The sequence below is a fragment of the Geotrypetes seraphini genome, chromosome 13, assembly GCF_902459505.1.
Source record: "Geotrypetes seraphini chromosome 13, aGeoSer1.1, whole genome shotgun sequence".
NCBI classification, from domain to species: Eukaryota; Metazoa; Chordata; class Amphibia; order Gymnophiona; family Dermophiidae; genus Geotrypetes; species Geotrypetes seraphini.
In genome coordinates this window covers 72,722,670-72,732,581 of record NC_047096.1, presented here as the reverse complement: position 1 = coordinate 72,732,581, position 9,912 = coordinate 72,722,670, and the positions used below count along the sequence as shown (strand labels likewise).

General features: G+C 44.0%; 2 protein-coding genes across 4 annotated transcripts in view; one reads left to right on the top strand and one right to left on the bottom strand.

Moving 5' to 3' along the window:
• Nucleotides 1–1,891: 1,891 nt before the first annotated feature.
• Nucleotides 1,892–8,875, bottom strand: CCDC43 (coiled-coil domain containing 43). 2 transcript variants are annotated; one of them, XM_033917320.1, is made up of 5 exons: nucleotides 8,663–8,875; nucleotides 4,852–4,942; nucleotides 4,454–4,620; nucleotides 3,489–3,567; nucleotides 1,892–2,165 (listed from the first exon to the last, which is right to left on the bottom strand). In XM_033917320.1, the coding sequence occupies exons 1-5, from the start codon at nucleotides 8,834–8,836 to the stop codon at nucleotides 1,978–1,980; spliced, it is 699 nt and encodes a 232-aa protein (XP_033773211.1). In that variant the 5' UTR covers nucleotides 8,837–8,875; the 3' UTR covers nucleotides 1,892–1,977. The 2 variants fall into 2 exon arrangements, with proteins under 2 accessions (XP_033773211.1, XP_033773212.1); XM_033917321.1 differs by having other exon boundaries at nucleotides 3,489–3,547; nucleotides 4,485–4,620; nucleotides 8,663–8,869.
• Nucleotides 8,876–8,998: 123 nt separating this feature from the next.
• Nucleotides 8,999–9,912, top strand: part of DBF4B (DBF4 zinc finger B) — a 65,605-nt gene continuing 64,691 nt past the window's right edge. Inside the window, exons 1-2 of one of the 2 annotated variants that reach the window (XM_033919140.1) lie at nucleotides 8,999–9,014; nucleotides 9,573–9,636. The gene's annotated coding sequence lies outside the window, so the exon portion shown is untranslated. The other variant, XM_033919139.1, reaches the window with a different exon arrangement.

Genomic DNA, 9,912 nt, shown 5'->3' with positions numbered 1-9,912 from the left:
TGCCTGTGTACTGTGTCCTTAGTGCCCCCTTCCCGTGTCCCCATCACTATCTTCCAGACTTTGTCCCCCACCCCCATGCAAGCCTGTCTGCCTGCCTCCCATCCCCCTGAGGAGCATATTTCCATTAAAAAAACTCCACCCCCCTAAAGCCAGCCTGCATGCCTTCTTCCCATCCCTCTGAGCAGCATATTTCCATGTAAAACCCCCCCCCACCCCAAAAGCCAGCCTGCCTGCCTCCTTCCCATGTTTCCATGTAACCTCCCCTGGCGCTGACCCTACCTGGCACACCCGAAACCCCCATTGGCTCCCAGATGACTCCCACCGCTAGACGTCTGACAAACCTCCCGGCTCCAGCAACATCTGAGGCACAGTAAACACGCTGCTTCGGGCATTCTACTGCCCTAATTTCCTCTGCCACATCTCTGATGATGTCATCAGGGACGCAGCAGAGGAAATCAGGCCAGAAGGACGTGAAGCAGCGTGTTTACTGTACCTGGAGCTGCTGGAGCCGGGAGGTTTGTGTGCCTCTCGCGGTGGGAGGTGCGACTGGGAGGGTCAACGGTGGTTTCGGGTGTGCTGGGTAGGGTTGGCGCCGGGGGGGAGGGAATTGCGGCGTGTTACCTGCTGTGAAGAGAAAGATGCGTGGTAAGCGCGCATGCGCATTCTTGTGGCCACATCCCGACAGATCAGGACTCGGAACACGGGGTAAAAGTGCACTTGCGCGCTTAGCATTTTATTATAGATATACAGTAGATCATAAATGCAAAGATGGAGTGTGTCAGCCCAGCCTTACATTGCTAGCTGTCGGCATTTTCTGTTGGCCTTACCAATGTCAGCAAAGGCCTATAGGAGATTATATCATTCATATCTGATCTTGGGTGATGTCAGTGCAAATAGACCATCAGCCTCAGAATGCCTAAATTACATCAGTGCTTAAAAGTAACAAAAGACTGGTACAACCCTGAGGTGCGAAGATGCGATAATGTCTGGTGCTTAAGATGAACAGTAGCCCCAGCTGCATGGTTAATCAGAAACTATTGTCTAGAGTGATGCTGGAAATTAACAGCAACTCCAGTCCCTCCGCCCCACACACCTTATTCACCTTTATTTCAAACAGTTTACAAAAGATAGGGGTGCTTAACATCAATAGTTTCTATTTTTAGAACAAGTCTCAAACTTATAAATGAGGTGAAATCCTTGTTCTTTCTCTTTCCTCTGGACTTTGGCTCATCTCCTTGTCTTCTCACAGACACAGCCTTTCACTTACCCAGACACATTAATGCAGGTAAACAGTCCTTTCCCTCTCACACACACACAAGCAGTCTATTTGTAAAGTTTATTTCTATTTCTGTACATTTGTAACCCATTATATGCTTGAGGTATCTCTCTAAACATTGCCTTTCTGTAATATTAAGCCTATTTCTGCACATTATATTCTTTATGCAATCACTCTTGGCTGTCCTTGTCATTAATTTCACTTCCTACTGAACCTTCTATGAGGGTATTGAATCCAGGACCTTTCAGATTATAAGGTCGCCACATTATATCATTGGGGGCTTGTTTGCTTCAACATCACCCCTCCCAAACCTTACATTTTTAGTGGGGGCTCATCCTTACAGAGTGATTGCTGTTGCCTAGCTGTAGCACAATTGTAAACCACCAATTCCCATGAATGCTGACCTTTTGTTTAATAGAAGGGCAAAACAGACACCTCACTGCAGGTCATGGGGACAGACAGGAATATATTACTTCTGTATCATTACCTAATTCAGATTAATAGCCAATTAATTACTGGAATCAATGCAGATCTTTGGTTCAAAACTAACTCGCCACATCACACACTGCATAAAATTACTGTAGTATTCTATGTAGAAAAATGTGATCTAGCCAATTTTCTGAATTCCTTTTTTTATATATACATAATATGCATCACATTCAAACCTTTAAACAAAAAAAGTCTTAAGACATCAGAGCTTTTTATCGTTTCCGCTCTCCTTTTTGTGTCCGTTTCTTCTCTTTTTCTTTCCTTTCCTGCTTGGCCAGCTTGTCTTTTTCTCGTTGGAGCTTATCCTGCTCTTTCTTTCTTTGGGCTCCTTCACGTAAGGCATCTCTTTCCAACTTCCTAGCATTCACTATATCTTCTAAGTTTGTATTTTTAAACAGGGCTGAAGTTAAATTGAGAGGAAAATATAAAAAAAGCATGCCTGCTCTATCCTACATGAAGAACATTACATCACTTTGGTGGCAGTTCTGTGGGGATCACTGAAAACATACAAGGACTAGCAGCCCAAGCCTGTTTAAAAAAATCTGCTTTTACTTTATTACATACACTATACCAGGGGTAGGTAACTCCAATCCTCGAGAGCCGGAGCAAGATCAGGTTTTCAGGATATCCATAATGAATATGTATGAGATGGATTTGCATGCACTGCCTCCTTGAGATGCAAATCTATCTCATGCATATTTATTGTGGAAATCCTGAAAACCCAACTGGATTCTGGCCCTCGAGGACCAGAGTTGGCCACCCCTGTAATCTAGACAGTAGTTATTTCCCTATAGCCGCATGCTGCTGCAGAAGGAATCCACTCTGCCTTTGATTTTTGGACTTAGTAGCAATAATATATTACACAGTAGTATATTAGACAGTGTGATTTTGCACTTCATTCACTATGAAATTGGGTCCAGGGATGTTTTATAGTTGAATAACCCGTTTGGGTTAATATAACTCTCAACTCGACGTTACAGGCTGGGCCTGATAATCGAGTTGTGAAAACTGAGGACCCATCACAAAATTTATATTTAATTATTTATAATTATTTCCAATGATTTCCTAATATACTATACAATATAGGAAGAATTTTTTCATTTAACCAAACAGCTGAATGGCAGGAGGCTGCTTTTGGGGCTTCCCCTGCCTCTCAGCTGCTCGGAATTCCCTTTGCCAGCTTTGCGCATGTGTGAGAGTCACTCTCATACTGATCAATCGGACAAGAGAGACAGAGATTATGACGAACCTCTCCGCGAATCATTTTGCATGAAATCTTTTTGGAACATCGATCGCTCTTCCACAGTCAGCCAGAGAATTGGCCAACAGCGATCCAGTTGATATTAGCGATTATGTTTAATGCATCCAGGCCTAAATGTTTGCTCCTCTCCAAGCAGGCTAAACAGTCCTTTGAAGCTGCATTAAAAAAACACGAACAAAAGCAAAAAAACGAAAAAGGTACCTCAAAACAAGAAAGAAATAACTGGAACAGACCAGAAAGACATTTTCATGCTCACCTGCAAAAGGAAGAATTAAAGGGGGGCCACAGAGACCATGGAGAAGGAGGAGGAATTAAAAAGCTGTAGTTGACATCTTCTGCAGTATGCTTGCGAGCACAGATGGCTGACCCTATGGTTCAGCATACCATCCCTATTGTACTGGAAAATAGCTTATTACAATAAAAGGATAAATGCATTGAAATAAACACCACAGCAAAGGATACAGTTATTGGAGTTGAAAGCTGAAATTGCAGCCGTAGTTCCTGTGTCTTCATCCTCTCCAGTGTTCAGAATCAAGGAAGACTGAACTTTTCAAAGTTAAAATCAAGAATCACATGGCTGAATCACTATACTCATCTACCCTATCCAAGAAAGGTGTTAAGAAGCAATGCACTCTGAGAGAAAAGAGGGAGGTATGCGGCCAGACTGGTTCTTCTTCAAGGTTGTTTTGTGGGTTTTGGGCCTTGCGGGTACTGGCTGATATTGGGGAGTTTTGAGGGGGGGGCTTGTCGTTCATTTTGAGTGCCTGGATGGTCCAGTTCCTCTCTCCTCTACCCTTCCTTCCTGGCCTTTATGCCTTTGCATTGTGTACCTTTTTTCACATTGTACTTGATTATTGTTCGGTTGTATTTCCATTGTTTGTCTGTATGCTTCTTCATAATAAAAACATTTTAAACCAAAAAAAAAAGAAGCAATGCAGAGCCAACATGTTCTATAGAACAATTGAGGCATTCCTGATCTCCAAATCACTTGAGTCTGGACAAACCTTAAATCTTCCCTGTTGGTGCTATAGCAATATCTTCGTAGTATATTGAGTTCTGTTTGTTACCTTTGAATCATTTTATATTATCTATGAAGTAAGGAAGCCAAATTTATTCTTAAACATTACCACTGATGGAGATTAATTAGCCCACCTCCCTAGCTAACTTCATAGCCCTTAACATGGCAATCCTGCTATTAGGCCCAATATTGTGAAGCTAATAAATCCAGCATACTCATTTAATATCATCAATACCTAGTACAGGAAAGAACATTATTCAGAAATGCCTCAAACAGACCCACCCAGATTGATGAATTCCACAGGGGAAAGGGCTGAGCTAGAAAAAGCCAAATCTTGAATAATAAAAACAGAATTTTCCATACAAATGTATACACTGTAGCATGCAACACCCCCTACTATCTGACGAACCTCTAGGCAAGACGCAGTAAGGAAAGGATATTCTTCTTCATCTGTCACATTGGCATATTGTGCCAATACAGCAGCTCTCCTTTGCTTCTCTTCCTCTGAAACTTCCTTTGGCTTCACCACAATCTGGGCCTGTTTCTCGATCATATTGGCAATTGCCTGAATTTCATCTAGGAGATGCAGAGTTAATTTAACTCAACCTTTCTATAGTTCTATAAATCAGACCTATGTAGGTCTTCCCATCCCAATATTTTAAAAAGTTTTTCCTGTATCCTTTCTTGCATGCCTTTAATGGGTGGTTGGTGTTTGCTAAGACAAACTGACAGTGTGCCACCTACATTGGCAATGAAGAGAACTAGCAATAGTTCATGATTTCTAAGGCCATGCAATCACTGCTCTACCTTCTTGTTTCCCTTTGGATCCAGCTGTTTTCATAGTATCATACCACTTAGCCACAATCTCCTTGCAAGCCATTTCCAAAGAATCTTCTTCCTGATGAAGGAAAGGATAAGAAATAGAATTTTTTTACATGATGGCTCTGATAAATGGCAAAGGAAACCACTAGATGCTACCTGACGCACTAGTCGCTAACGCCTCCATTGACCAAGTGTTAATTTTTTTGCTTGCCGCAAGAGTTAGCGCGTAATGAAATGTCCGACGCGCTAACCCCGCTAGCATGGCTTGATAAAAGGACCCCAGAGTTTCATGTTTTCTTGTCCCTGGATGACGTGCAACCGCAGATAAGTAGGGTTGCCAGATTTTCCAACTGGAAAATCTGGACACCTAGACCCACCCCCCAGGCCGGCCCAGTTCTGCCCTAACCCCTCCCCCAGTCCAGTCCAGCCCTAGCCCCGCTGCCTGCTCTTGTCAGGCAGGGAGGAAGTCTGCGCAGGCGCGACCTTCCTCTCTGCTCGACACAATTTCAGGAGGCTTTTCAAAACCCGGACAAAGTGCTGGGTTTTGAAAAGCCATCAGGGGAAATCCGGATGTTTGGTATCCCTACAGATAAGTGAAATCACAAATTAGAAACGCATAAATAAAGAGAATGGACTGTACTTCTTCACAGAAAGGGTTTTGAATTTGTGCAATGGCCTCCCAGTGGAGATGAAAATTATATCTGAATTTAAAGCAGCTTGGTACTAGTACATAGGATCTCTAAGGGAGAGTAAATGGCATGTATGGATAGGCTATATGGCCTGTATCTTCTTTCATTTTTCTTTATTTCTATGTAACCCAATTCTACCCAAGTGACTGCAAATTGTTTCCATGTTTTTCAAGGAACAAGGAAGGGAGCCGAGAGATGTCTGAACCAACCGATAGTCACATTTATTCAAAACACTATATATATAGAAAGCATAAAAGTCCTAGGTCTTTAAAAAGACCATCTGAAGTCCCAGATGAATGGGATCTTAGCCAGGATCCAGGTTTCGGCAAACACAGTTGCCTTCCTCATGGGATAACGTATGCGTAATCCTCTATGTCAGTGTCTCTCAAACTTTCTCAAGCCGTGGCACACAAAAGGTAATGGCCACGGCTTGAGGCACCCAGAAGTGCGCGGATGTTACTGTGATGACATTACACGTATGTGTGACATCATCATGTCGACGTCTGCGCATGTGCAGAGGCCCTCCAGATTGGCCCTGAGAGGCCAGTACGGGGTGCCAGCAGGGAAGAGGGCAGAGAGGAGAGGCACTGGCACCAGCTGATTGCCTACAGCAGTGTTTCTCAACTACTGCAAGCTAAGTACCCCCTAAGTCTAACAAATATCAACTAAGTACCCCAACCACAGACCTCCCTAGGCCTGCCCCAGATCCCATCCCCTTTACTAATTGTAATGCAATTTTTTCCATTCGTTTTTCATATACACACAATATACACAGCAGATATAAATTCTCAAAACTGACACATTTCAATCACTATATTGAAAATAAAATTATTTTACCTATCAGCGATCCTCTGCAGGCTGCTATAATTAGCTTTAATGGTGAGGCCAGGGGGGAAGCCGGAGGACGCTAGAGAGAAAGGGGAAACATGCAGGCCTTCAGCAAATCGGGCAGCGTACGCGTAGGGAAGTCAGCTGGCAGGCGCCTTTTTTGGAATCTCAGGAGGCAAACTAGTGTGCCCTGGCACACAGTTGAGACACAATGCTCTATGTCTTACTTAAGAATGTGTCAGCGTCTATCAGTTTTGATACGCTGACACGTTCTTAAGCAGAACATAGAGGATTACGCATACGTTGTCCCCTGAGGAAAGGAACTTTGTTTGCCGAAACCCAGATCCTGGTTGGGACTTTCCTAGGATCCCATTCATCTGGGACTTCAGATGGTCTTTTTAAAGACCTAAGACTTTTATGCTTTATAACTAATATAATAAAACGCTAGCCGCGCATGCGCACTCCATCTGCGTGTTCTGTTTTCCGTGCGCTGTAGAGCACCGCAGGTAGGAGTGCGCATACGCGCGAAGCTCTCTCTCTCCCTCCCCCCCGAGGCGGATGTCGGCCGCGGCGGCCCGAGGCGGATGTCGGCTGCGGTGGATGTCAGCGGCCCGCAGCGGATGTCGGCCGCAGCGGCCAAGCCCGGACTGCATTTAAAAATAAAACAGGCAAGTTTTTAAACTCCCGAAAAGCCGTCAGCCATGAAGTATGCAGGCGGCATACTTCACGGCCGATGGCTTTTCAACCCCCACCCCACCACCGCCGCCACTGTACCTTTTAAAACCCTCCACCCCCCCCCCCCCCAGCTTTGTGGTTAAGGCCTGGCTTCTTCGGGCAGCAGCAGCGTTTAAAATTCGCTGCTGTTGCCGGCTTCAGGCCTTCCTCTCTGGCGGGTCCTGCCTACTTCATGTTTTCATGAAGACAGGACCCACCAGAGGAAGACCTGAAGCCGGCAACAGCAATTAATTATAAATGCTGCTGCCGCCCGATGAAGTTGAAGGAGGAAAGGGAGCAGAGGGGGAGAGAATGGTAGGGCACGGAGGTAAGGAGAAAGGTATGGGGGGGAGGAAAATGCTGCACAGGGAAGTGGGGTGGGAGGGAAATGCTGCATACAGGGAAATGGAGGGGCAGTAAAAGGAAGGGAGGCGTACTGCTGGGCAGGGGGAGCAGGAAAAAGGGGTTGATGGACAGGGAAAGAGGTGCTGATGGACAGGGGGGACAGAAAAATGAAGGCAAGCCTACTGCTGGACAGGGGAAGTAGGAAGGAGGTGATGATGGACAGGGGAGGAGGTAAAACAAAGAGAGAAGAGCTGCTGCTGTGATGCAGTGATGGGGTAGTGGAGGACACAGGGGAGGTAAAAAGAAGGGAGAATGGACAGGGGGAGCAGGCAAGGGGTGGTGGTGGTGGACAGCCAAGGAAAATAAAAAAGAAAGAAAGAAAGACAGAAATACAGAAAGTGGCTAAGGAGAGAGAAAAAAAAAATAAAGACACACACACACATATATTCTAGCACCCGTTAATGTAACGGGCTATAAGACTAGTATATAAATATATGTATAGTGTTTTGAATATTGGTTCAGACGTCTCTCTTGCCTCTGTTGTTATATACTTTCCATGTTTTTCAAGACATGCTGATTCAGTTAATGTTTCATTCCCCCCCCAGCATGCATGGGTGTGTAAAGCTGTAGTTCTTAGGAAAATCAGAATTAATGCATACAATAGGGAGGGCCAGTCCAGCACTATCATTAGGCATGACCAGACAGTCAACTAGAATAGCAACTTTTAGGAGCAGCAAAGGTGGTTGCAGTCAAAACATAGCAGGTCTTAATAGCCACACAGACTGAAAAAAACATCAGCACATACCTATGTTTTATAGGTTTCTGTGAAGATCATTTCTGTGAAATTTAACTGTGAAACTAAGTGGGTGGGGCAGTTAAGGCTGAAGGTTTTCTAGGTTATTCATCACCCTTATATCTGCTCTGACGATGAAAAGTAAGGCTCTTGGAAAGTAGATCCAACCATAAAATCCATAATGAATAAGGACAGTAAACTCAACAAAGTTAGCTCTATTACCTGGACACAATAAAGAAGTGGGAATTACCCGAAGAAAGTACAGTTATAATCCTGACCTGAAAAACATGGGGTAGGCACCTCTGATACCGAATAACCAAAACCATTTTAGTGCATTGCTGAAATTATCGTTCTGACATGTATACAACAGGTACCAGAGTACAACAAATCTGGCAAGTAGCCTGCTCAACTTCTCCAGATCCCTCACCAGGAAGGCGGCCAAGATGCTCTGCAGCGCGTCCAGCTTCTCGTCCTCGCTTTCTTCCTCTCGCAGCACTCCCTGAATGTAAGCGTTATACACGTCCCGGTCAATACCCAGCGCCTCTAACCGCCCATCCAGCCAGCTTGCGAAGGCTACCGGCTCTTCGCAGGGCGCCGCCATCTTGAAAAAGGAGGTCCTAACACATAATGAGGTCACTTTCGCGCACCATCGGTCGACTTCACAACGCATGATCAGGAAAAGTTCAGCGGGGCGGAAGTCAGGTGTTTCAAAGCGGGGCGGAAATTAAGTCTCAAGGTCTCAGTGAAGAGGATATGGAACGTCAGGATTCCAGTGAAAAGTGCAGTAGACTGATTTTACAATAGGGGTGTAAGGGAAGAGGGCACGAATCGGTTCTTCATACAGAGGAAGTCTGGTAGGAGGGAAGTCAAGTCTGCAGACTAGGAGAGAGTGTTTAGAAATAGTACTTAATATCCAATTTACCAATTAATGTTTTGTAGTGACAGTGCAGCTAAAACAAAGTTGGTGATTATAAAGTCAGTACTTTGCAGCAGCAAAACATGCAAGAAATGTAAGGGAAATGCATAATGCAAGGGTTGTAGACTTGGGTATTATGAACTTGGTATTTTGTTTTTATGCATGGGGGACTGTTAACTTTTACTGTAATATTTAACATTCTGCACATAAAAAAATACTATAAAACAAACCTTACTCCGGCCAACTTGTATAATTAATGTATATTTCTGACCATATCTGTTTCACTTACTGTAGTTTCTACTCAGTTGTGCCCATATAATTACAGCATTTGTAAAGTTCTTGCATACTACTGTACTTGAGTCATCTAGTAACATTAATTGTGCATTAGTAAAACTGATACATAATATTGCTGCTTCCACAGGTATCACTGTTAGTCAAAGAAATAGGAACAGAGAACGTTTCACTCCACCTCTGCACACATAAGGGTAATTTTATTATTTTTCCCCCCATGTGAAGTATGTTTTACATTGTAAAATAACTAATATAAAATTATACAGGAATTTTTTTATTTTTATTTTTTTTTACAGAGGGTGGTGGCTGCATGAACGCCCTTCTAAGAGAGGTGGTAGATTCTAAAACTGTGAATGAATTTAAAAATTGCATGGGATAGACACAGGGGATGCTTGTGTGTTCGCTGCAAAGAGCTTAAGAACATAAGAAGTTGTCTCCACTGGGTCAGACCAGAGGTCCATCACGCCCAG